This window comes from Boleophthalmus pectinirostris, unplaced genomic scaffold (assembly GCF_026225935.1).
Source record: "Boleophthalmus pectinirostris isolate CB_2022bp ecotype Guang Dong unplaced genomic scaffold, ASM2622593v1 HiC_scaffold_19, whole genome shotgun sequence".
Taxonomy (NCBI): domain Eukaryota; kingdom Metazoa; phylum Chordata; class Actinopteri; order Gobiiformes; family Gobiidae; genus Boleophthalmus; species Boleophthalmus pectinirostris.
Window position 1 is genome coordinate 2819320 of NW_026571140.1, and position 27452 is coordinate 2846771.

The window sequence follows — 27452 nt, forward strand, 5'->3', positions numbered from 1 at the left end:
GGAGCGGGGCCGGGGAGCGTCCTTGCCTTGATTTGTGGGGAAGCGGCTTCATTATGAGATTTTCAAGTCAATTATCCACAAAATAAAAACGTCTGACTTCACTGTCGATCACTACGGGGATAACTTTAAAGGTGCATTGTGAAACTTTTCTGAGGGAGAGTCAGTCAAATGCTTTTCTCCATGGAGATTAAGTCTGGGTATCATTAAGAAGTTCCCGATACGATACACACCTAGATACATAGGCCACGATACGATACATATCTGGATATAGTGAGCTTTTGATTTGATATATTACAATTTGATTCGATACAGTTCAATAAAAAATAAAGTCTAAATCATGGCTGTGATAATAAAAGTCTTTGTTAAACCACTTCTTGTGCAAAGTTCATATGAAACAAACATTTGAATCCTCAAAACTGTGAACAGGTCAAGTGTGGGGATGTAATAATAACCGAAATATCATGATATCGTATCGAATTACAGGTTTTTCTGCTTAAATTCATTGTTATGGTGCAGCAATAGCTAAAAAAAAAACTGAAGGATCTACGTCGACCATGATCCTTTGCTGCGTTTCAGTGCCGACTACACAAAGAAATAACTGTTCTTAAGCATTTTTAAATCTTACTTCTTTGGGTTAAGTCTTGTGGAGGCATTTTGAAAGGAGAAAGTAGCGTATTGACAGTTTTGTTAACCTCCACAAAATATCACAATAAATATCTTATCGTGGATATCGTGAAAATATCGCACAGAGAGATTTGGATATCGTTATATCCCTAATCAAATGTGTCACATAAATGAGTTTCCTTCCACTAAACAATCAACAAAACTGTAGCTGTAAGAAAATTATTCAGTAAAATTTAGCAAAAAATACTCTTGGTGATATATCGATACAGCAGCCCGCGATATCGATACTGTATCATCACATTAAACAATATGATATATATTTTGATATTTCTGTACACTCCTAATTGTCTGGTACATTTCACAGTATGGTATTAAACTTTTTTTTTTATCTCCATAGAGATCAAAACAGACCAAGTTACAGGTCAGATCTGTAGCGAGGCAACCCCCCTCAGTCAGAATACTTTTTGTGTTTTTGTGTAGATCTGTTTAAATGTCATACTGTGGAACATTCCAGACAGAGCAATGACAACTCCAGAGAAACAAGCAGGTGACAGACTCCCAACCAAAATGTTACACAGTGCACCTTTAACTCAAAACCTAAATCTTCACTTTATGATGTAAGAAATTCTAGTATCATTTGCTATAAAGTCTTTAGTGCTTTAAGGACTGGAGTTTGCCGCTTAAGTCATTTCAACAGGAAAATGAATATTTATGACTATTAGTTTGTCATCAATAAACATGTATTCATTGTGTTATTATAATGTATTTTGGACTCATATTTAGTGAAAAAGTCCAGCAAAGAACTGCTCTAACATAAGGCTACTGTCACAGATTACGTACACAGCAAAAAATTAATGTCCACAAAAGTTAAAATGACTTGTGTTTGATTTTTGTGTGTTTTTAAGTCACCCTAATGCAATCAAAACATTTCACACAACCTAACTATTCCAGGTCACTTATAACTTCTGTAGATATTTGTATTGTTGAGTGCGTTTTAATGCAAATTCAGTTGGTTCCTACATCTCAACAACAAGCTGGTGTTTCTGGTTTTCCATTGCACCCTCTCAGCCCGCTGTAGGGGGCGCTGTGAAGACCATAAACAGACCATTAACGGGGCTACTGCACGTACATTTGGGGGTCCTGAAATGCACGGCATCGGACATGGGGCCCATCCCTTTGGAGTTGCGCGCCTGGATCTTGAAGTAGTAGGTGGTGTCCAGGGTGAGCTCCTGGATCTGGTGGGTGAGCCGGTTCCCCACCACGGGCTCGATCACCCAGTCGTGCACCTCAGCGTTCACATCCGTGCTGTAGTAGATGATGTAACCTGGACAAAGACACAGGTTAAAGATCAGTTTTTATGTTTTGGGGTGAGTTTGATTCTTAATTGCTATAAGAATCTATAATTGTAACTAGTTATGTCGAAAAAGTTTAATTTAAGGGTCCTATATTACGCAAAAGTGACTCGTGTGAGCTTTAAGACATGTTATAATGTTCAGTGTACCTCCTCAAAAACAGACCTGGAGTTGTGTTTTGTTTCATTCACACATGTTTGAGTAACTCTCTGTTCCACTTTATAATGTCATGTGGTACTTTTCAACAGCTCCTTTTACCTTTAGCTCACTGGAAATGAAAAATTCCAAGGCTGAAATAATCGAGATCACTCTATTGAAAAACACAGTGGAGTACTTGCTGTATTACCACATGATATAACATGTTTTCTGTTTGAGAGAAGAGCTCAGCCTAAATCTGCAGGGTTTCTGTATTAATAATGTGTGAATGAAACAAAACAACTCTATTAAGCAGCTCGATCTGAAATAGCTGTGGGCGGAGCTTCCTAAACATCTAAACAGTGCAATTTAAAAACAGTTAAATTTATTTTATTTATTATTCAGACAGAGCTGGCTGTAAACCTCTCTACTCATGCAGTGGAAATGTTGCAGCAACAGCAACTGCAACAGTTTGCTGCAGCAAAATTTCACTTTCCCTCAGGACTAATAAAGCACAGTATATCTCTCTTTCCTGCTCTATTACAAACATTGCTGATCCCTGACAATTTGAAATCTTGATCAAAGAAATTCAGTTCATAGCAGAGCCTTATGCCCATGCTTTAGAAAAGGTTTCTATAGACAGATTTACACATGCTCTGTCCTTTAGGCCCTGACAGTCTCACCTGTGATCTTGCCGTTGGCTTCAGATGGAGGCTGCCAGTTCACGATGATGGTCCTGGGCTTGTTCTCTTTGCTCACCACAGTCACGTCTTTGGGGGAGGAGCTGGGGGCTGAGGAAGTCACAGAGCAGGTTAGTACACAGTACTTCACACATAATACATACAGAGTATATAGTAGAGTTCATACTGGTCTCAAAGGTGGTCCCCTGCGCGGTCATGCTCCATGTGCTCATGCGTCTGCCTTTAGTCACCATGACAGAAAACTCATACAGAGTGTTGGGCTTCAGACCGGTCACGACGTGGTTCAGGCTGGTCGTGTTTGCGTTCTACAATAACACAGCACATGGGGTTAAAAGTCAGTGCAGTCACACTCATAACACTGGTTTTCCCATGTATCCGAGCACAAGATTTCTTGCCCCACAACTGATATATTGTATAAGCGGCTTGAAAGGTTAAATGAATTCCTCTGCATGCTGTATCCATCTAATTAGAAAGAGTTTTATTGTACGATAATCAGAATCAGAATGTCTTTTGTTTGTCAATTTCTTCACATGTACTAGACAAATAAAGGAACTGAAACAGGACCCACCAACCCATCTATACATTACAATCAGGAAGTCTGCATTAGAATTCTACTTGTTTTTAGCTTTACCATCGCGGCAAAACTCCACTCTGAGTTGTGAAAGTGCTTCTAAACTCTACTCCAGGATGCTCAGATTTATGAGGTAAAAGAGTGAATCATTTTGAACAACTGCTAACAATTTTAAATGGTCTAGTTCTAGTTTTTTTGTGTATGTGATCCCTCAGTCGTCCAGGTAGGTTTTGTCACTAAAAATAAATTCTGTCAACTGGACAAAAGGTTTTAGAAAATGTTTTGCCTTTTATCCAGGAGGCTTCTTCAGTTCTGACAGGGTTATTATGCAAGGGAAGAGCTAAGTATACTGAAACTAACACACCCTAGTTGTGTACAGTAAGTATCTGCTATTGATTCACAACTAAGGAAGCTGTTAAAAAAGTTCACCAGACCAAAGTTGATTTAAACTTAAAATGTCTCTCTGATCTGAATGGTCACTACTTAAACCTCAGCTCCTGCATCCGATCAATTCTGAATCCTGGAGGTTCTGAGCTTCCACATGAGGTCTGTTCATATACTGAGAATGAGGCAAACTTGGATGTGTCCCTTATCTGCAGGTGAAGTCTCTGACCACACAAGTTCAGTGATTGTAGTAGCTTCTGAAACAGTAACAGTGCAGGTAAGCCCGATAAAAACATTTGAGATTTTCCCTTCCATAACCTTACATCTCCCATACAGTACCACTGGCCCTGTGACTCCGTCTGACCCTGGGACCGCCTCAGATTATAGAGCACAGACTCACCCCGACTCCCCCGCGGTGCTCCTGTCCTGACGCTGGATCAGGAGGAGGCTGTCAAATGCAGGGCACATCCACAGTGTTCAATAATGCACCAAAGGTAAACGCACGAGGAGAGGCGCTTTAAAGAAGACATATTAGCCAACCTCTTCTTGTGTAGACTCTAGCACTGACCTGTTATGTTTTATTAATCGATAAATGATATGTAGACGTCCAATGATGGTAACAGTGACGAGTTAACAGTTGCACTCAGGAGTGAAATCAGAGATCATAATAAATCCCAAGTTTTTTGTTGAAATAGTGAAAAAGATTCAAAAAGCTGCAAAAAAACCCTGAAGTACAAACATAGTTGCAGTGTCCAAATAAGGGTTTATAGTGACATTTCTGCCGTTTTGTGGTTTATTTAGACACCAAGGTTTTTAAGGATGAGTCTAGGAAAGGTCATGGACAAATTGTATGGATAATGTAGATGAGATGCTGCATTTTTTATTTACAACTTTATGAGAGGGGAGTAATAATTATTTTCACTATATCTCAAGTTTATATCTTGCACTGACGCTAACCGAACTCTGGGAGAAGCAGTGCAGCTAAAATCAGGCAAATTCTGTAGTCTGTGTCCACCTTAAAATAAAGATTGTCCATCCATCCATTTTCTTCCGTTTATCTGGGGCCGGGTCCAATCTAAGCAGGAACTCCCAGACTTCCTTCAACCCAGACACAACCTCCAGCTCCTCAGGGGGGACCTCGAGGCATTCCCAAGCCAGCTGAGAGATATAGTCCCTCCAGCGTGTCCTGGGTCTTCCCCTGGACCTCCTCCCGCTGGGACATGCAAAGAACACTTCCCGAGGGAGGCGCCCAGGAGGCATCCGGAACAAATGCCCGAGCCACCTCAACTGGCTCCTCTCGATGTAAAGATTGTCAATCCTCATTACTGGTTGTTTTTTCTTATGCTTTTTGTTATAGTTTTATATTGTTATTTCTATGCATGTTCATAATAAACAACAACTAAATCAATCAATAGCATCTCTTAGTGTTTGTAGTGTATTGCAGCATGTCTCCCATTACAGACTCGTTCACTCTTTGCACTGCGTTAACAAGACAGAGGCGCTGTGAGGAGGAGCCCGTGGAGCCCGTGGAGCCCGTGGAGCCCGTGGAGCCCGTGGAGCCCGTGGAGCCCGTGGAGCCCGTGGAGCCCGTGGAGCCCGTGGAGCCCGTGGAGCCCGTGGAGCCCATGGAGCCCATGGAGCCCGTGGAGCTGTGTCATTAGCCTCACAGCGAGTGTCTGGTCTGAGTCTCCTCTGGTGCTCGAGGCTCCAGCTGTAAACCACGTCACCGTGAGCAGGACCATAATCACACACATATACATCCAACTGCATTTAGACTGGAGTTTAATTACACTCAAGAAGAGTAATGGCTACAGCGTCTAACATCTGCAGCACAACAGCAGAGCACTGGACGATATGTGAGCCAGTTCAAATGAGGTGACAAACTATAGCTGCTTACTTAAATAGCATCTCATTTTTAGGGTCTTTAAAGTTTTTTGGTTTTTTTTGGAATCGTAAACAACCAGTTGGGCGTAGTCCAATAATCAATAATAATTAGGTCTCCTGATGTGATTATACTTTGGGTTCTTACTCCTCCAAGCAGAAGACAAAGCAAAAATCAGATTAAATGATGATTGATGATGATAGAATGACATTTTTTACGGACAATGTACGACTAATCTACAGTATCTATTAATTCAAGGAACGTCTGTGCATTTGTCTGTTCCACGCACAACTCTCGAACCGCTCATTCGACTGATCTCAAATTCGGAGGATGTCATCCTAATGGAACGGGAGTTTGCAGTGCCAATTTTCATGTTGTTAGGACAAAAAATGCCAAAGATCTGGTACTAATAATAGCAGCGGTTTCTGTAAAGTGCGACTAAACATCTAAACTCCGCCCACAACCAGATTTCAAATAGAACAGGCTTATTCACGCTGACGTCACAAACCAGGAAGATGTTTGGAAACATGCGATTACAACTTTTTCTGGGCTCTGTTCGCAGTAGTAAGTCTGACAAAATTTAGGAAAAATTTGAAAATGTTCCAGTTTTCTTCATCTCCATGTCATTGTAGTGTTCCATTATGTTCACATCATCAACAATTCCAACCATACTTCAGTTTTCATCATTTCCCCACTGACACACAACTCCGAGCGCACTGGGTACATGGGTCAGTCGGTCAGTGAGCCCTGTGTCACGAACTACACCAGAAGTTGTCATCGCATCTTCCTGGTTTTTGTGACGCAAGCTTCAGTAATGTTAAACTGGGGAGTACTGTATTTTCCGCACTATTAGTTGCTCTGGATTATAAGACGCACTGTCATTAAATGGTCTATTTTCGAACTGTTTTCACAAATAAACCGCCCCGGACTTTAAAGGAAACCCAACAGTGTGATGGGTGAGTGGTTTTGTTTGTTTGTGGCGTTCAAGGTGACTCTGGGCTTTGTTCAGTTGTGGCGTGTAGGGAGGGTGCTGTCTGGGACCAACGGATTGTCGGCGTGTTCACAGTGACTCAGTTGTTCAGTTGTGTCTAGAAGTGGCACATTGCACTCGCTTTTTCGGTTCCTCCTCCTTCAGCGTGGAGTGATGAGTGTGTCTGTGGGTGTTTGTCTCTGTGCCGGCACTGTCTGCTCTGTGTGTGTTTGTGTGTTCTGTGGGTGGTGCGGCTTTGTAGTTTCCCGAAGTCGTGCTGGAACACCCGAGTGGATTCATGTATAGGGCGCTCTGGATTGTGGGGCGCACGGTCGTTTTTGATGGGGTTGGAGGCTAAAGAGCGCGTCTAATAGTGCGGAAAACACGGTGCCTGGAGGACTAAAGGGGACATGAGGGGGGAGGAGGTGGGGTCTGGATGAATAAGAACAGTGTGATTGGTGTTGGGTATCAACTATTTAAACTCCCCCTCTGCAGCCATGTGTTTGTATCAGAAACTCCAGACTGTTTGGTAGAGAAAAAGGTGGATTTATTTAGTTCCACTTTCATAATGCCATCTGGTCTTATACTCGACCATTCTAAAACTATCAAATTTGTTCCTGTTTGGGATTTTTTTGATTATACAAATCTGTTACCATTTAAAATATCAATTAGGCAAAACTTTTGACAAGACTGCACTGCAAAAAAGCTTGGCCAGACTTTAAGATCACTTAAATCTATCAGAAAATGGCTTAAAAGTAGTGAAATTATCTGACAAGTTCTCCTAAAATAAACAACCTCTAGACTAGAACTGAGCAGTGTCACAACTAGTAAATCGATAATCTGAACACAAGATGAATAACCTGATATAAATTTTTAAATCTTGGCCAGATCAGAGAAATTTGTTTAACAAACATGGCTGCTTTAACTAACAATAAGACACCTAAAAAATATTTTTAAAAATTAAAATTGTGTGAAAGACGCACGTTCATGGGAAACCCATTGGAAATGTTAGGACCATCGTCATGGCCATTAAAGGTGCACTATGTAACTTTTCTAGTGGGGGGTCCATCACCTGTTTGTTTCAATGGAGATGTCATTGCTCTGTCTGGAATGTTCCACAGTATGACATTAAACAGCTCTACCTTATATTTACTCAATTACAGGTGGTTTTATAGCTCAAAAACAGACATTCTGACTGTGAGAGGGGTTGCCTCTCCACAGATCTGACCTGTAACATGGTCTGGTTTGGTCTCCATGAAGATAAAAAGGTTTAATGCCATACTGTGAAACATTCCAGACAAAGCAATAACATCTCCATGGAGAAAAGCAGACTGTACCAAAAAAGTTACACAATGCAGCTTTAACAATTCCGAAACGAAATATTCTATCTTTTGAAATGGTGGCGTATAACAGGGAGGTGAAATGTACCAGCAGAGTAGAGCGAGTGTATAAAAGTCGAGTATACTGAGACCCGTACATACAGTGTGGTCTGTGGTGGATCCTGTGCACGTGTGGATCCTTCCATTGTCTTTGGCTCAGTCAGAGATTTAAGACGAGCACCATAACGAAGCCATCAGTGTTTAATTAAAGCTATAAATCGAGGAGGAGGAAGCCCCAGGTCCAGAGAGCACAGAGAGGCTGCATAAAGCATCGGAGACAGGGGCTGGACCATGGGGGGGCTCACAACCTCTGCAATGCCCAAACTACTGTCTCACTCACACAAGTTTAAGGTTCTCCAAGAAGCCGTACTTTCTAAAAAACTGAAAATACTGTGGTAAATTGCCTTTGCAAAACCTCAAAATTAAGTCAAAGCTCAACTTGTTTTGAAATGTTTAAAATTCTAAATAAACCGATCACTTGATTCATTTAAGAAAACTTTCTGGTTGGAAATCACGCAACTGCCCCTATGTCTTGTAATCTTTGTGTATTTATGTTTTCTTGTATGTATGCTTCTAATAATTTGTGTGTATACATGGAATACATTTGCTGGAAAAAAAAAAACCAAAAACACAACACCAGATGAGAAAAACCCCAAAAACATAACAAAAAAAGCAACTACGTAATAAACTGTGCCAAAACTTCTCTAACGTAACTGGACTGAATCAGAATTTAATATTTGACAGATAAAAATATAAAAATTCACCTTTATTTTGTTGGAATTATGTTTTAACTTTAAGAAAAATGTGTTTCCTGAACTTTTAGATAATTGTTCTGAATTTTAAATAGAATTCTCCTTAGTTTTCAAATTTAAATTGTGAAACTGTAATTTATATGTACAACAGGTATTATCCTACCAACTTAAGTCTACTGACCTGAAGGTAAAAAGGTAGCTGGGATGTAAGGATATCCAAATCTCTCTGCACGATACTTTCACGATATTGCATCTCACGGTACAATATTAATTACGATATTTTGCCGAGACTAAGACAACTGTGAATAATACTTTTTTCCTTTTAAATGCCCTCACAAGCCATTGGTTCTGTCATAATCCAAATAACTAACATTTAAAAGTGCTTATAACAGTTATTTCTTCATGTAGTCTGGACTGAAACAGAGCAAAGGATCATGGTCTATGTAGTTCTCTCTGCTTTATATTGCTGCACCATAATTATTCATTTAAGCAAAGAGACTTACAATTCGATATATTGTGATTGCTCATGATATTATTGAAAGATTTTTACGATACGATATCACAATATTTCAGTTATTGTTACATCCGTAGTGGCTGTTAACTTGAAAATGACCTCTTCATGACATCACAAGGTGGAGCATTTTGAGCTTTAGAGATGTACAGACTAATAATAAAGAGTTACTCTAACGTGTGAATGAAACAAAATACAACTCCAGGTCTGTTTTGATGAGGTAACAACATTCTAACATGGATAAAAGTTCCCAAGAGTCCATTTTGTGTAATATAGGACATTTAAAACCCATTTCTGTCTGCAGTGTGCTTGTGTACCTCTAGGGGTCCGTGTTCCACTGGTTGAGAAACACGGGGTCTAGACTGTATTAAGTATTCATTTGTCAGGCTCTTTTGAAGGAGCAATTGAAATTCTGAGAAGCTTTGGCTCTGTAGCGGCCTTATCTCTGTTTATTGTGCTTAAGAATTTGAATTATATTAGATTCCCTTGTGTTCCGAAACAACAAAAGAATCAATATTTCCTCCGAGCGACGCAGCTGTGGGGAAACGTCAAGATAAAATAGTAATACGACAATTCATCTGCGGCCTGGCACGCCGGTAAAGAAGAGGAGAGCCCCACAATCCTGCACACGACATGAGAAAGTGAAAGATAAAGAGAACAGACTGACTGCTTCTATCTAACTGGATCAGGGCAGTAAACAAGTTATGGAGCTGTGTGCAGAGCCAGCTGGGATATGTACAGCTTTATTTGACCGCTATAAAAATACATGGGAATTAATGAGGCATAGGCATGGAGTTTACAGGTCCTGTACTACACTAAACTGACTCTTGTGAGCTTTCAGCCATGTTAGAATGTTGTTACATCCTCAAAAACAGACCTGGAGTTGTGTTTTGGTTCATTTACACGTGTTTGAGTAATCCTGCCCGCCCCGCCTGTGCTCAGACTACAAAAGGACGAGCATACTTGTACTTTTTCATGTATTATTAATTATTTATACGCTTGGGAGTGAGAAACACAATTTTGATTCTTCACATGTTTTGTTTGAAAAATTGACAAACGTTTTAGAATTGAATTTGAATACGCAAACTCAATGTGGCATATAACGACTATTTAAGGATTCTATTGAAAAGGCCGAGATGGGAAAGTGCAAGCAACTTGTTTGTGTCAGCGGGGATCAGAACTTTTCAGGCAAACCTGCACTGTTTAATGCACAGGTTAATGACTGTGTGAGAACAGTTTTATCATGAGCCAGACTAATGGTAAACGCAGTACTACAAGTTACCAGTCTGATCTGTGGAGACACTGGTACAGCTGTTTAATGTGAATATTGTGTTGTTTGTTTGTTGTGTGTCTTTTTTAACTCTGGATCAAGAGTCTGTAATAAAAGTTTGACAATGATGATGATGATGATATTAGTCTGTCTATATCTCCAAAGATCAAAAGATTCGTTTCCATCTTGTGATATCATGAAGTGGTAGTTTTCAAGTGAACAGCTCCTTTTACCTTTAGTTCAGTAGAGATTGGAAATTCCAAGGCTGAAGTGATTCTAGTGTGGAGTTTAAAAACACAGTGGTGCACGTCCTGTATCACAAGTTGAAACAATGTTTTTTCAGTGAGAGAAGAACTCAGCAGGGTTTGTGTGTTTGTGATGAGGATGCAACATTATAACAGATCAGAAAATAATAGCATAATATGTGTCCTTTAAGATTGTGTTTTAATGGGACTTTTGGATATGAGGTAACAACACTGACAAACTCAGGATAAGGACTTCTACAATAAAGCAACTTGATGAAACTCGGACTGGTATTACCCTATCCACGTTACCATGTCCAAAGAAATCTTTTAAAAAATCTTATAATTTACTATAAATGTGTCATATTGTCACATGGACACATACTTTTGTTTAGAATTCAGAGAAACCGATGGCCAGTCAGTACCGTTATTTTTGGGCCAATATATATGGTTGATTTTGGTTATTTCCCCCAATTTATGAAATTTAAATTTACAACAAACTCACCCACAGCCTCTTTTTACCATAAACCTATAAGAGTTGTGCAGACATGAATATTGCAGTTATCTCTTTGACTAAAGTGTTAAAATAAAATCTTTGTGTTTTCTTTAAGCAGATGGTTGCCCAAAACTAAATATCAGTTTCTATTGGAGATTTAAGGCCAATACACTAAAAAGTGCAAATATCAAGCAACTGATATATCGTTAATTGTATTAGTCGACCAAATACTGTGTTTGGATACAGACGAAGTTAGCTCAAGATTTAAGAAAGAATCGTGAGTTTATTCTGCCTTTTTAAATATAAGTATACGTATGGTACTTTTCTGCATACATATGGTAGTTGATTTTGCAGTTGCAGTTGTTTGAGTGCAGTTCTGGTCAGACAGAATACACGATCGTTTTAAGAGCTTTTGCCAAGCCCCTTTTTAGTCGACTAATCAATCAGCAGCTCGTGCCCTTCATCGACCTCGTCCTGGTTTAGAGCTGTTGTAGGAATGACACAGTCCTTTCATAGACCTGATTTAGACCCCAAATATTTTCTTTGTACGTGGTGTGAAAAGTTGGAGAACCACTGAAATAGATGATTTATGGTGGACACAGTTGACATATGAGTTCCGGGTATAAATTGCTTGGCTGTTTTGTCAGTCCAGAAGGAGCCGACCTCTCCAAAAGTAATTCCTCAAACGTGTAGAGGAAACAAAAACAAAGTTCCGTATCTGATTTTTATTATCTCAATAACGTGAAAAAGTGAATTTGTTAATTTTAAAACAGTTTGCAGTCGTCCAAAAGTTCTTCCTCACTTACCTTATGCATTTAGAGCATCAAGATTATTCACCACAATGAGTTTAGAAGCACTTCTCACTTTTCACTTTCAGAGCAGAGTGAAGTTTTGCCGTCATTGTAATGCTAACAGAAACTAGCATGGCAACAGTGCATTTCCTGATTTTCTCATCTCATTTCAACCTTAAAAGCTGCTTACACAATATATATGTACACAAAATTGAGTCTTTTGAGCTTTAAGCCATGTTAGAATGTTGTTACCTCCTCTAAATCAGACCTGGAGTTTTGTTTTGTTTCATTCACATGTTTGAGTAACTCTTTATTATCAGTCTGTCTACATTACGTTTTTGAGGAGATAAAAACACTTCAACATGGTTAAAATCCCACATTTCACATAATATAGTCCCCATAAAACCCTCTCATCTCTTACCTTGACCTTGGTGTTGGCGGGGATGTTGGTCTTCCAGCGGACGGTGTAGAAGCGGATTGTCCGTGATCTTCTGGTTCTTGGGCAGGGAGTTGTCGGCCCAGCTCACTTTGATGGTGTCGTGGCTCATGACGGTGGCCTGCACACCCACGGGCGGCATCATGGGGGAGGGGTCGGGCACTGGGGTGTGTGGAGCATGGAACAGTTCATACAGGTCAACATCAGGGTCTATGGGGTCTGTACACCGGCATGCATGGTCCAAAATTAAACATGAGCAAATTAAAACGTGTCAGAGGGGAGACGGGGGGATGCCAGGAAAGACAGAGGTATTAATGAGTTACATGGAGCGAATAATGTGGAGGGAGGGAGGAGTAAAGTAAATGTGCCAAAGGGTGGGGTCGGATTGGGTAAAGGAAGGGTGAGGAGAGAAACAGAGAAAGTCTATTAGAAAAACAAGCCGCTACCAGAGCTAAGACTAACAAGTATCTAACAGGACTGCACAATATGTGACAATCTTTAAAATGTGACCATGTGATTATGTTGAATATCAGGACAGAAGAGGCAGTGGTGCAGTGGTCTAAGCATTCACCCATAGACCAGAGGGTAGCTGGTTTGATTCCAGCTTTAGCATATAGTTAATGTATTAGAATTATTCAAATTTAACAAAATTAAATACATGCACTTCTTGTTGAAATAACAAATTTTCACAGAATGTATAGAAACAGATCAAGATTTTGTATTTAATGTTTTATTTTTGTTTGGTTTTCAGGTTGAGCCGTTTACTCCCAAAGAGAAGTCATTTTGTGTCTTGGAAGCTGCTCACACACACTCACCCAAGACTGTGCAGCTTTCAATACAAAATCAAAAAACTTCACCAACTGGCAAAAAAATTTGGACTTCGTACCAAAAATATAAAGAGAAAGGTTGCTTATGGGCTAGAGGATCTGGTAGACCATCAACAACATCAGAAGAGAAGGTCGAGCAAGTTTGTGAAAAACTCTTGTGAATCCCCAAGAAGTCTGTAAGGAGAACAAGTTTAGAAACACGGATTCTTCCAGTGACAGTTTGGTGTACCAGATCCTTTAGCCCTGCATAAGCAGCCTTCCTCTTTACATTTTTGGTACCAAATCCAAATTTGTTTGACAGTTGGTGAAGTTTTGCCAGATTTTGCATTGAAAGCTGCACAGTCTTGGGTGAGTGTGTGCGAGTAGATTCCAAGATGCAAAATGACTTCTATTTGGGAATGAACGGCTCAACCTGAAAACAGAACAAACATTAAATATAAAAACTTGATCTGAGGTTATTTCAACAAGAATTGCCAAAATTATTGGCCTGTTTAATGTCTAACTTTTTGGAACACCCTTTACAATTTAAACAAAAGGCTTCTCTTAGGTCTTGCCAAAAACAAGAGTAAACTTTTTTTAATGAATGCAATAATAACTTATAAAATCACTTAACTGTAATGACAGTGAGTAAAAAAGTCAAGTGCAGTGCCCAATGACACAACAATAGTATGCACTCAGGTAAAATTTGAACTAGCTATCCTCTGGTTGGCAGGCAGACAATAAACCCTGTACACCAGTGTTGGCCATGAAAACAGCTCAATCAAAACTGCAAAAGACTGAATGAAAATAGATGAACTCATGATCATTCTTTGATTCTCATTCTTTCTTGATATGTAATCATTGTTAAGACTTTGTCAGTACATTGTGCAGCCGTAGGAAACACACTTGAACGTGACTCTACCAGCGTTGCTAAGAAACAGAAAAAACATTGGTGCTCATATAAGAAATACATGTGAGTCTACAATGTAAGCAGTAGGTCTCTTCACAATGGAAGAGGCAGCCCACGCATTCCCAGTAACAGCAGCAGCAGCAGCAGCAGCAGCAGCAGCAGAAGAGCGTGTTTATACAGTCAGAACATCTCAGCACTCAGCCATGTCCTTGGAAAGTGGAACAAAAAAGCCAACTACGCACAACACGCCGCGGACCAGCTTTTCAAGGGCTGTTGGGAAAACTTCTAACCACTTATGCATTGCTAAGTAAATAAAAAATGCACACACTGAAATAATCATGAAGTTCTTCACAACACATCTAAACAGTAACAAAGTTTTAGACAAAGCTTAGAGATAAAGAAATGACTCAAGGTCCAGGTTAGCAATGTAACAGTGTAAAGATGTTGTTTCGTTTGTTACGTTGCCTGGATTGTTTCCCTCTATGGTATTAAACCTGTTTATCTCCACGGAGACAAGCAGGTTTAGGTTAGATTAGTTTCTATTGTCCTTATAGAGAAATTAAACATAAAAACACAGGACCAGAGACCACAGACCGTCCAAACACTCCACACTCACATACCAAGATCTACAACATCAACAGTGGTGGCAGTAACCATGACAACAGAACAACACAAACGCTAAACAAATTCATCTGTCTGAAAAATGGATTGCACATTAAAGACGGGGTACTACAATTTTACTGGAGATTAACTGCTAACTCAGAACATTAGTGGTGTTTAGTTTTGTATCATGTTTTTCTATACCGTAATTTCCGGACTATTGCGTGCACCTGAATATAAGCCACATCGACTAAATTTAAAAAGAAAAAACCTGTACATATTTAGGCTGCACCTGTCTATAAGCCACAGGTGTCCAAGTTGGAGTCATCTGCTTTTATTGCCTTTTAAAGCTTTTGTAGTCTTTTTGCATTGAGTCAGCTCATCACGCTGCCATCGCCAACGTCTCACCATTGACTCACTGACGCCAAGCTCACGTGCAGCAGCTCTGTTTACTTCTTCAGTAGCCACATCAATCACCTTTAACTTAAAAGCTGCATCATCTGCATTTCTTCGTGTGTTTTCCAAGAGGAGTGTGTGTGTGTGAAGCGCAAAAAAACTGTTCAAAACACAATCAAACAAGCATCTTCCTTGGCGCATCAGGACGTCCACCTGTCTGTCTCGCTCTTGCACCTCAGTCACTTCGCACTCTACTGCGCATGTCTCCTGCAGAATGAGCCTGTGTCCCGTCTGTATCATGCCAGTGTCTTGGATGATTTCAGCAGATTTCAGACTCTCCCGGGATGGGGATAGGTGTATCGATCAGGTATGAGTGGACATCCGGCTACTGAAGTTTGAGACATTTCTTTTCCTCATTTACGCACTCACCTGCATTTATCGCATATGGGTTTAAGACATATCCCACTAATGTTCATTTAGAATCATTACTTATTTTAATCACATGGCGATAAGCTGACAATGTGCCAAACAAATACTCCATATCCATATATTCACATCGTTTATAAGCTGCAGGTTCAAAGTGTGAGAAAAAAGTAGCGACTTATAGTCTGGAAATTACTGTATATAAATGAACAAAGCTAATCCACTAGTCACTGTGTTCCAAATAGAAAGTGACCATGGGAGCACTTCTGACTTCATCATTTCCTCAATTTAATTCACACTGAAAACATTGTCACCTCTCTCTGTAACTGCTGAGGTGAACCTTCTCATTTTGGTCTTAAAATGTTAACCTGCTCTATATGATCGTGACTGGAGGTGAACACTACTGGTGATGTCACACTTCCTTCATTCCACTTCCTTCCACTTTTTTATACAGTCTAAGCTTGAGCCCCGCCAAACCTTAATACAAACCCAAAATGTAAGTCAACAATTCTGGTCTGTGCACGTGAGAGAAGGCCCATAAAGTACAATATGATGAGACGTATCCAAAATAAAAACGTAAGCTTGCCTAAACGTACTGTATATTTAGCTGAACGTGCCTCCTGTTCCATTGTGTGGCTCACGCTGAACTAAAACTGGTCCCTGTAGTACCGGCTCTGCTTCCTCTGCTTCCTCTGAGCGTCCATGAGGTTGTGGTGAGGATCTGAGGTCTGGAGTGCATGTAAAAAGTGTTTCTAAACTCAGACAGGAAGAATGCAGGCGGACACTTTACGACTCCTAAACTGTGAACGCAGACTCAACGCAGGATCGTATTCTCATTTTAAATCAAACTTCATTTTTTGCGTTACGTCAACTTGGCGTAGGTGTGTTGGAGCTTCAGTGATCTTTCCATCTCCGTGAAGATGTTATAAACTTACCTTTCATGCGCTACATAATGTACATTTAATAAGATATGATCCCTGTAAGAGTGTGTAGTACAACTTTCTGTCCTCACTGTAAACCTAAAAACTACCATAAAAGTGTGTGTATTTGGTCTGTAGTGCAGTGATGACAGACATTCACAGACCCACTCACATCCAGATTTCCCGCTTTTCACTTTGAGGTATCACAGCACTACAAACCCCATCCTCTCCCTCTTTCTCTCCCTCTGCCTCCCTCTCTCCCGCCGAGTTCACCAAGTTGTGCTCGCTCTCTCCCAAACTTACACTAATATGTAGGTCAGGCTCTCTTTGAATCCTGACAAACTGGCAGGAAGAGTACGCCACCCGGAGGACGCGGCAGGCAGCGGCGGACGGGGGGAGGAGGAGGAGGAGGGGGGAGGGGCTGTCAGGGAGCAGCGGGGGGTCCGAGCAAGCGGGGTGCGGATGTGAGCCGCGCGCTGCCGAAAACGAGGATCTGGAGGAGTTTAAAGGGTTGAATTTGAAACTTAATTTGAAAAAGTTTGACTGCTTGTTTGGATAACTTGATGAACTTCACTGGAAACTGGGCAGTTTTTCCCTGGACTGACAGATGTTTATTTAACTTTTAATTTTTTATATATCAAATAAATTGAACTGTTCTTAAGTTTTATATTGAACAGTCTGATCTGTGGGTATGCTGTTGATTCAAATGCCCCAATCTGATCAAATTCATGGTTCATGTAAATGTGGTTATTGGCACAGAAATGCAGATACCAATTTCGATGGATTTACATAACAACAAATACCCGATATCAACTGATAAATAAACTGCTTAATAAAATAAGACAAAACTGGTCCAAATGTGTTTTATAGCTCTTATTTATCTCAGGTAACCATGGAAAAACTTTCAAGAAAATAAAGTTCAAACATTCTGAGACTTCTACAACCAGTCAACAGATCTTTGGACATCGATTTGTATGTTCAACCAGAATGTCGACTGAACGATGTTTGGAAGCCAATGGACATCCAATCCAACCAATTTCTCAGTATCGGCACTGATATCTGATAGCAGTGTCACGTCGGTGCATCCCAAACAGAAATGAACCTCGCTGTATAGAGGTTATTCAATCTAAAGATTCATATATCCCAACTTGAACTCATTTTAACTCACACTTATTATCTCTTTTTTCAGTGTGGAAGAACTTCACAGACTCAGGGTGCTCTACCGACTGCCACCCCCTGCCAGCACTGAAGAGATGGGTGTCATCCAACACCCTGCCTTATAGCAAACCGGGACGAGGGATGCTGAGGCGGCGGAGGGGGGTAAGAGGGGGAGAGGGGGGCGACATGGGGGGTAAGAGAGATAGAGGGGGTAGGGGCTGTAGAAGAGGGGAGATACGGGGACCACATAGGGATGCGCGCCGGGGAGTAGTCAGCTCGTCTTCTTAGTGTCACCTAAAGTGGGTGAAGTCCCCGGTCTGAGAGGCTCTGCGCTTTAGGAGCACTCGTCAGACACACACTAAGCTACTTACAGTACAGTTATTCATAGTAAAGTGTACAGATTCTACTGCGCAGAGGGAGAGGAAGCAACTGTGTCTTTTTTTAGTTACAATGAGGTTCCTCCTCAGGTCAGGGCCTCTTGATGGTCCCAAAGAACCGCTTTAAAACACAGAGGGGCCCTTTCAGGCTGTAGACCCCAAATTATGGAACGCGTTTGCACTAGTCCTCTGTGAGGCAGACTCTATAGACTCTTTAGACAAGCTTTTGGTTGATTGTGTCTGTAATTCCTCTGTTCTTGTACATCTTGTTTATTGCACTCTGTAAAGCACTTTGTGATTTTTTTTTTTTTTATTTTTGAAAGGTGCTCTATAAACAAAGTTTTACTTACCAAATATGATATTTGATTGAGTTTTTTTTTGTCAGTTTACTGTATTGCTAACACTTTTGAGTCTCATCTTGATCCAGACTTTTCAGTTGCTTGTGCATGAATGAAAAATAAACTTGTCTTGAAAGAAGTAGAAATTTATTGACTATTGACAAGGTCAGTCACTATATAATCTATATGAATCAAAACTCACAAATCGCATAATGAATTATCCAAATTTAACCTGTACTTTAGATTCAGAAAGACTTCATTTCATGTACTAAACACTAACTAAACACTTAATTAACTTGTTTCGCTGCCTCTAGTGGCTGCTGCTTTTCAAGTACTATGTGACATCACACATGCTCACCCTGATTCTGATCACACATCTGTCTGCACTTTCACTGTGGGTGGACTTTAGGCATTTAGCCTGACTTTGAGGACTCCAGACTTGATCTTAAAGGTGCATGATCTAACTTTTCTGGAGAAGGGTCCACCACATTCTGGTCCCCAAGGGGATTTTTTTTTCTTTGACTTGAATGTGCCACAGTATAGTATTAAACTTCTCCATTCTCCAGGTCTAAAGAGACAAGTAAATTCACATAAAAATGCATGTTTATTTTGATAAATGAAAGATAAGTTTAATGCAAACAGTGGAACATTCCAGACAAAGCAGCAGCATCTCCATAAGATCCTGTAAGTAGGCCACACCAAAACATATCATTTGTTTCAGACTATAATCAGTTAGCTTTACTCATCTAATTCCATTGACAAAAGCATATTAGCCCCCCATTTCCTGAACATTTGTGCTTTCTTTGGCAGCTGTCCAAACTGTGCCTCATCGAAATCTGAAGAGAACACAAAATCATGTCCGACACCGGCGCTCTCTAGATGCAAATAGTGTGTTTAATATTTGATGAAAATGGATATTACAGACACAGGAGGCTGAGAGAGGAGATGTGAGAGCTGTGCTAACGCTTCACTATTGGACCATTTCATTTTTACTGGTTTCCATAAATGTATCAAGAAGGAAATATGCATGAAAATCCACTGGGAGCCAATTCACCCTGTCCTAAGGATACGCCTTATTATTATATTGTACTGCATTAAAGTTCACTTCATTGTCCACATAGGGAGAGTCATCCTCTGCATTTGACCCATTCTTCAATGTCCCATCTCCAGATCTTTAGCTAGTCTTGGTCAGGACTACTTCAGCTGAAAGATTCCTCCTATTACAGACAGGTTTTATCTCGTCTTTCTACAATTCTAATATATGATGGATGCCATTCCCAACACTACACAAGCAGGTCATATTACTGTGTTCGGTATGAGACCAGAGGTGGGTAGTACTTTTTACACAGTTACATTTAAATGAGCAACTTTTTGAAGACCATGTAAATGCCAGTTAGCCTGATTCATCAGCCGGTTTAAGTTCGTTTGATTTTATACAAACCGTCTGACCTCGCAGCCTTATATTATTTGCTCGACGGTACACGGGTAATTTTTATCATTCAACCCATCCCATAGGAAGAAGGGAATAACATCTTTCCCCTTGATGAAATTCACCAAAAATTCTCTTTATTACAGCTTTAAATCCTCAATCTCTGGAATCGTATGACTCATTGCTGATTGGCTGGTGCCCGAACTTGCACTTCCGGGGTTTTCACAAACAGTCTAGTGCAAGGATGGGCAAACTTTTTGACTCGTGGGCCACAGAGGGTTCTAAAATTTGACAGAAGGGCTGGAACAGGAGCAGATGGATGGAGTTTTTTGGTAATCCACCTCATAAGATAAGAAAATAACATAGGATATGTAGAAAACATTTCCCATGTTATTAAAATATCCCATAATTGAAAATCATAATAAAGCATACGACAAAATATCTGTATTTCAAGTCCCACGGTATTTACTATTTATTAAAATTACTTTTAAAACACAGAAAATTATTATTATTATTATTATAGTATGGTGGGCCAGATTAAAAAAATTAAAGGGCCGTATATGGCCCCTGGGCCGTAGTTTGCCCACCCCTGGTCTAGTGTATTCTGATTCCTGATCTAGTCTAGAGAGAAATGAAATTGAGTGGAGGCACTAGGTGGCGCCAGCCTCGCTACATGCCAGTAGTTTTCAGAGAGCATACTAGCAGTAATATATTGTACAGTGTAACAGTGCTCCTACTTGAATAAAAGTTGTGGTTCCTCTTCCCACTGTGAGTAAAACTTCAAGTGTTTTTCTGTCTATTTTTTTTAGACTACCCAGTTTTACGCAATATTTGTGGTTTTGTCCTTCCAATTACAGACACTGTATAGTAGTCGACTTACTTCAGTAATTTCTTGGATCACTACTTTGTACATACACTTGACTAATATTATTTTAAAGTAATGTTCCTCTTACTTTAGTACAATTTTAATCTGTCCACCTCTGTTCAGGATAAAACAGTAACAGTAAGTACAGTAAATGCTTGGACTGGGATCAAACCGGCAACACTCTCGTTCATGGTCAAAAGCTTAACTCATTACACCACAGCTAAAGTGGGATGTAAATAATACTGAATATACCACTGTTACAAATCTATGGACATCTACAAGCAGTCTCTCTGTTGTTTCTTCATTCAAAAAGCGTTCCAACATTATTATGCAGAAGCCTGATTCATTTTTAATAAAAGGTTTTCCACACGCTGATTAAAATTCCTAAATTCCACATGGATTGCACTACAATGACAAATGAAAGACAGAATTTTTAGAAAGTTGGCAAAATATGAAAACTGAGAAACAAAATTTGGATAATTTCTGAATTCTTTGTAACTGAGGACGCTGTATTGCCAATCTGCATCTTCCACCACAACTTCCAGCCACACACGCATTCATACATAGACAAGGTGGGTGACGTGTCCTGCCAAAGGACACAACAACACTGGTCCAAACCTGTTTCGAACCTCCAACCTCCATCACACACTATTAAAGCAAAATTCCTGAAGTTTTGAAAGACACTATAAAGAAGAGGAGAGAGATTTTCCGCCATTTTGAGTCATTTCATAACAGAAGCTCCCGTGTGTGTGTAGTCGTCATGGTCATACCTGACTGTGGCCTGGTGACGGCGCTCTCGTACACGGGGATCCCCTCTCCCACGTTGTTAAAGGCCTTCAGGGTGATGACGTAATGTGAGCTCGGGTCTGGAAAACCACACAAGTATATATTAACACAAAATATACACATTCTAAAAGAAAATTCTATTCAATATGTGTTTACAGCAGGGTCTGCGGCCTTGCTCCTCCGGTGAGCTACCTTTACAAAATGAAAATGTCAGAGGGCTACTAGTTTTGGCTGTTGCAAGAAATAGAGTAAATCTAAGAGCCATGGTGAGCCTTAGCTGGGGTACAGTTATGCCTGTAAAACATACACCATTATGCAGTTATTAGTACAAAGAGTAGGCATCACAATGAGACATTCACAGTGGAGAGAGGCATTTGATTCATCTAACTGAGCTGTTAAGTGTACATATAATTGAGAAATCCCTTAGTGAGCTGCTTGGAAAAAGGTGGAGAGTTACTGGAAGCTCTTGAGCTCCAGATTGGAAAAGCAGTTTGTTTGTTAACAAGGTTTGCTGCCCAATACTAAGTGTGTTTTTTGTCCAGTTGACTAAATATGGACAGTACCTGGACAACTGATGGAGTACACAGACCAAAAACAAATACTGTGAGTAAAATCTGTTCCTTTGGTGAAAGGAGAGTGGATAAAGTAATCCAGTTGATGTAGATTAAAAGGGCTAGAATGTCCCACATTATGGTGTTAAATGTATCTGTCCTGCACTCAAGTACAAGTCTTACTGTGACTGGACTTGTCTCTCTTCACGTATCTTGGCCTGGGGGCATCACTTGCTTGTCTCCATGGAGGTCGACATTTAGATACAAGATTGATCACATACTGTGGAACAAAGCAATAACATCTCCACGGAGACCAGCAGGAGACGAACCCTCCACTTCCCTTCCTCAACAGAATGTGCTTGTGTGGCTATAAAATATATTTGCTTACAATGTGATTTACTGTCATTGTATTGTGTGTGCACTGTGTATATCTATTATCACAGTAGTCATGTATTGCACAGGCGACTGAACCATGACCTCCTGCTGAACATGCCTGTATATTCCAACAGCAGCACAGAGAACACGGATTACACTGCAGTAACCACTGAACACACATGCACTGACTGTCCCCACAATCCTGTCCCTCCATCCACCTGTTGTGCAATATTCAATATAATGCAATGTCTTAATTGAGTGCAATAACTAAACTGTGAGCAATATTTACCACAGTGCCACAGTGCAATATCTTAACTAAGTGCAATATGTTAACTGAGTGCAATATTTAATACAATGCAGTATCTTAACTGAGTGCAATATCTGAACTGAGTGCAATACTTAATACAGCGTAATATCTTGACTGAGTGCAATATTTATTACAGTCTTGCAATAGTACTTACGTATTATTTATTTACTCTGTTCTTCTTTTGTACTGCGTTGTCAAGTGTCCCATGTGCATGTGTGCACTGGAGGGTGAGTTGTTTTAAATCTCATTGTGTATGTGTATAGTGTGGAATGTACATGTGTATAGTGACAATAAAAAGCATTCTATTGTATTCTATTCTATTCTATTCTATTAGTACAATCAACACCACTGGTCCCTCTCTGTCTCTGTCTCTCTTCCTCTCTCGCTCCCCCTCTCGCTCCCCCTCTCGCTCCCCCTCTCCACTCCTTCTCTCAGTGATTATAATTACTTGTTATAGATCTTTCACCAAACACTTTCCTCCCGCGCTCCGCTCTGGTCCTCATAATTATTTTAGCCTCTTCCTTTTTGCAAACAATGTAAATATTGACTGGTAATAATTTGTCTGAAAATCAGCAGTGAAATAGAATTGGTGGCGCTCGGTGTTCGTGTGTGTCAAACGACTCGTGAGCCCTGACTCATCACAGCGCGGAAAGAGAGCTATTACTGAACTACATTCTCCCACTAACGGAAAAAATAAAAATACAGAAATGATGTTATCTCAGAACGAGGAGGAGAATGGCGCGAGGAGGCCGGCGCAGTTGTAAGCGCTGATGAGACTTGATAAGAGCGACGCCCACTGATGTGTTTTGTTTGATAATATCAGATTAGGAGAGATCTCCCGCTAATCCTTTTAAATAAGCATGAGGAGCGAGAAACAGCGTGTGTGTTCTGGGAAGGGTCTGGGATGTCGTCTGTTGTTTTCAGTTTTACAGTGGAAAATGTAGGATGCTGGTGTCTACTGTAAACAGGAAGCAAAACAAAGTCGTGGGGGGGAATATAACAATGTAAATCATGTTTAATTAAAGTGTTTTGGAGTTTATAGTCTGTTTTTAAGATCTCAGTTCAAATCCAGTGTGGTTCCTTAACTGTGGGAGTAAGCTCAGAGTCGAGATGAGAACACAAGTATCTTAAAGTCATTTGTTGTAGTTTTTGTTTGGGCTAATACTGGAGATTGAATTAAACATCAGAGGCAGTTGAGAAAACTCACCGTAACCTTTCCAAAAAGATGGATTCTCATGAGTTTTGTGAGCTTCTTGAGAATCGGCGAACAAACCAAAACAAACATGGTAATGCCGACAAATGTACTTCGACCTATTTTAGAGCAAATATGAGTATTTTGTTAGTGGAAAAACATGCAGAGGGAAGAGCTTGGTGTATTTGTGGACAGGGACGATGTCTATTCTTACTGGATTTAACAAAAGTTTATGACCAAACAAATGCACAGATAATAGTCAGTGTTGGGGAGTAACGGATTACATGTACCAGCGTTAAGTAATCAGAGTACAATTTATGGGCAACTGTATTTGGTTACAGTTACCGTTTCAATGAGTGGTAATTGGATTACAGTTACTTTGTTGAAATAAATGGATTACAGGGCGGTATGTTCCTGTTTTCACATTTTGGGCTAAACCAGGACTAAACCAGGTCTAAACAATATGACAGTAACAGTAGGTGGACATAATTTAAGGCAGCAGTGATCTCATATAGAAAACATTTCTCCATCAATAATAATATGCTTAAGGAAAAAATGTGCTTTTTTGATTGTCTTTTAGCAGACAAACATCTTCGTCTTTGCTTCTCTACACCAAACACATGCCTGTTCATGGAGACTTGGGCTCAACAGACAAATTGAAGAAAACTTAAGAATTTTCAGGATGTGGTTGGTACATTCATGTAGTTTTAAAAAGCATGACAATATCAAGTAATCCAGAGTATTCAGATTACGTTACTCACCATAAGTAATTTAATGGATTCTGTTACAAACTACATTTTGGGGTATGTAATCTGTAATCTGTAGGGGAATACATTTTAAAAGTCACCTTCCCAACACTGTTAATAGTGAATACATTGAACACACTGTATATATTGTCAGTATAGATTAGAGTGAAGTCTCCATTGGTTTAATATTATACCAGTAGAAAGATGTAAACAAAGTGTGATTTCCATTTTAGACTTTGTTAGCTTTTGTTTACTCTTTTGTCATAATTTTGGCTATTTGAATTTCTTATTTTTTATTAAACAGAGCTGTATAGTGTATGAATGAGGATGAAGAGTGAAGAGAGACATTCAGAAAGTTAGATCTAGGTCTCTCATGTTGTTAAGGCAGGTTATACAAAACAAAACTGATATACAAGATGTCCCAAATAATGTGATATCATTTCAAAGGCTTATAATTTTGGCAGTTCTTATTAAAATAACCACAAATTTTCACAAAATGTATAGAAACAGATCAAGATTTTATATTTAATGTTTTATTTTTGTTGTGTTTTCAGGTTCAGCCGTTCACTGCGTCTTAGAATCTGCTTGCACACTCTCACCCAAGACTGTGCAGCGTGCTTTCAATGCAAAATTTGGAAAAACTTCATCAACTGGCAAACAAATTTGAACTTGGTACCAAAAATGTAAAGAGGAAGGATGATTATGCATGGCTAAAGGATCTGGTAGACCAACATCAACATCATCATTGAGCTAGACATAGTAGTTTTCAAGATAATTGCTTTTAAAATGATGTCAAAATTTTTGGGACACCCTGTATTTCCAGCTCAGTTTTCGCATTTTGGACTTTGGTTATTGGAAGCTTTAGAACTAATGACCTGCCCTTTCACCACAAAATAATATGAGAGAACCAATGAAACTAAATGAACCCACTAAACACTACAAACCATTCTTCTGAGGCTACATGTTTATAGGAAATAAGATTCATAAAGTGAACCCCTCTGTGCCCTGACAGTCCCCCAGCGGCTCGTACCCAGGTTCTCGATGGTGTAGTAGCGCTGCTTGTAGTCCACTTTGATGGTCTGGGCGTGGGGGCTGCCGATGCCGTAGCCGATGGTGTACCCGCGCACCACTATGTCCTGGTTCTCCGGCGGCGTCCAGCTCACAACGATGCTGTTCACCAGGGGGCGCACGTGCAGAGAGCTGGGCATGTCCGGCACTCGAGACTCTGTGGAGCCACACAGGACACACCATGTTTAGTAACTAACTTAGCATTTCCAGTTCACATTTTAAAACTTCATAACGTCAGTATTAAAGCTGCAATAGGTGCATTTTTCTGGTGGAAGGTCCATCATCTGCTGGTCTCCATGGAGATATAGCTTTGCCTGAAATGTTCCATCTACAATATGGCAAAAAATGTAATGTAAACAACAACAAAAAAGTAGGTGGCGCTGCATTGTTACATGCAATTCAATCAAGTTTTATGTCATATTATGGAACATTTCAAGCAAAGTCATAACATTTCCATGGAGATCAGCAGGGGGTGGACACTGCATCAGAGAAGTTACATAATGCACCTTTAAGTGTCCCATTAAGTGACCGCAAACACTGAAAGATTGAAGTAATTTCAACACTGAACCATAAGGATGAGGATAAAATGATTCAAAACCTGCGTGAAATTAGAATTTTTTTTACACACTCTTTATTTGTGTCATTTTCGCCAGAGCCAATACAGTGATCCAGTTGAATGTTAATCTGGCAAATTTTTATACCAGATGCCCTTCCACCTGCAACCAGCCAGTGATTCCAGACAGAATACGACTTGAATCATAATGGGATGTACTCACTATATCTTAACACATGATTTGAGCCAAGACCGAATGTATCAGTGCTATTAAAGTGAAAATACAATAAAGCCACTTTGAATCGTTGTACTCAGCAGTTAGCGTTCTACTTTTCACAGCCCAGTGAAACTTTGGCACAGCACATCACTAACTTAATCAATAAATTACCAGTCTCATAAAGTGGCTCCATCAGCGCAATTCAATCTCTTTTGTACAACTCGAGTGCAATTACATCTAATTAAGATTACATTTCCACATCCATCCCCTAATGAGACTCATTTAGTTTATGTATAAATTAATTAAATCTTAAACACTTGGACGCATAATTATCACACAGGCACAATTCAAAAACTCTCTTTGAAATCTTGGGAGTGCGGTGTGCAATCACTTAGCAGGGGGCCAGGGACTATTCAGACGTGTCACGATTTGCAACATTTTCTACACAACTATTCAGTTTAACAAAGAGAGAAACAACTATAAGTCCATTTGACACACAATATTTAATACTGTTTTAACATCACTTTTTAATACATATTATTTGGGTTTAATGTGATATATTATTGTAGGTGTCTTTATTTTCTGTTTCATCCACAAAAAAAATTGATTATTTTGTTTTGTTTAAAAGACAGTATAAAGGATACAACATTTATGTACTCTTTGAAGCTAGATTTCCTGAGAATTTTTGTGGTATCAGAACCAAACATTCTATAGGCTTAAACCGGGCATACACTGTGCGATTTTTGACCCTTTTTGAGACGATTTTTCACTCATGCAACTGTTTTTGGGACTTTTGGTTAAATTTGTGTCTTGCTTTGTGGAGTAAACACGGGGTAATGACAACCAATTAATACCACACAACCAGCTCTGGATTGGCAATTGTAGCTCGCAAGAATATCAAACCTGTTTGAAATCCAGTCGCCTCTCGTGAGGGTTTTA

General features: G+C 39.8%; 1 protein-coding gene across 1 annotated transcript in view; it reads right to left on the reverse strand.

Annotated features, from left to right (window-relative positions):
- neo1a (neogenin 1a) overlaps positions 1–27452 on the reverse strand; it is a 417022-nt gene that overhangs the window by 15752 nt on the left and 373818 nt on the right. The window contains 7 exon segments of the mRNA XM_055154744.1: positions 1754–1948; positions 2795–2902; positions 2979–3117; positions 12482–12535; positions 12537–12715; positions 21489–21584; positions 25706–25900. Of these exon segments, the coding sequence (XP_055010719.1) occupies positions 1754–1948; positions 2795–2902; positions 2979–3117; positions 12482–12535; positions 12537–12715; positions 21489–21584; positions 25706–25900 (966 nt within the window).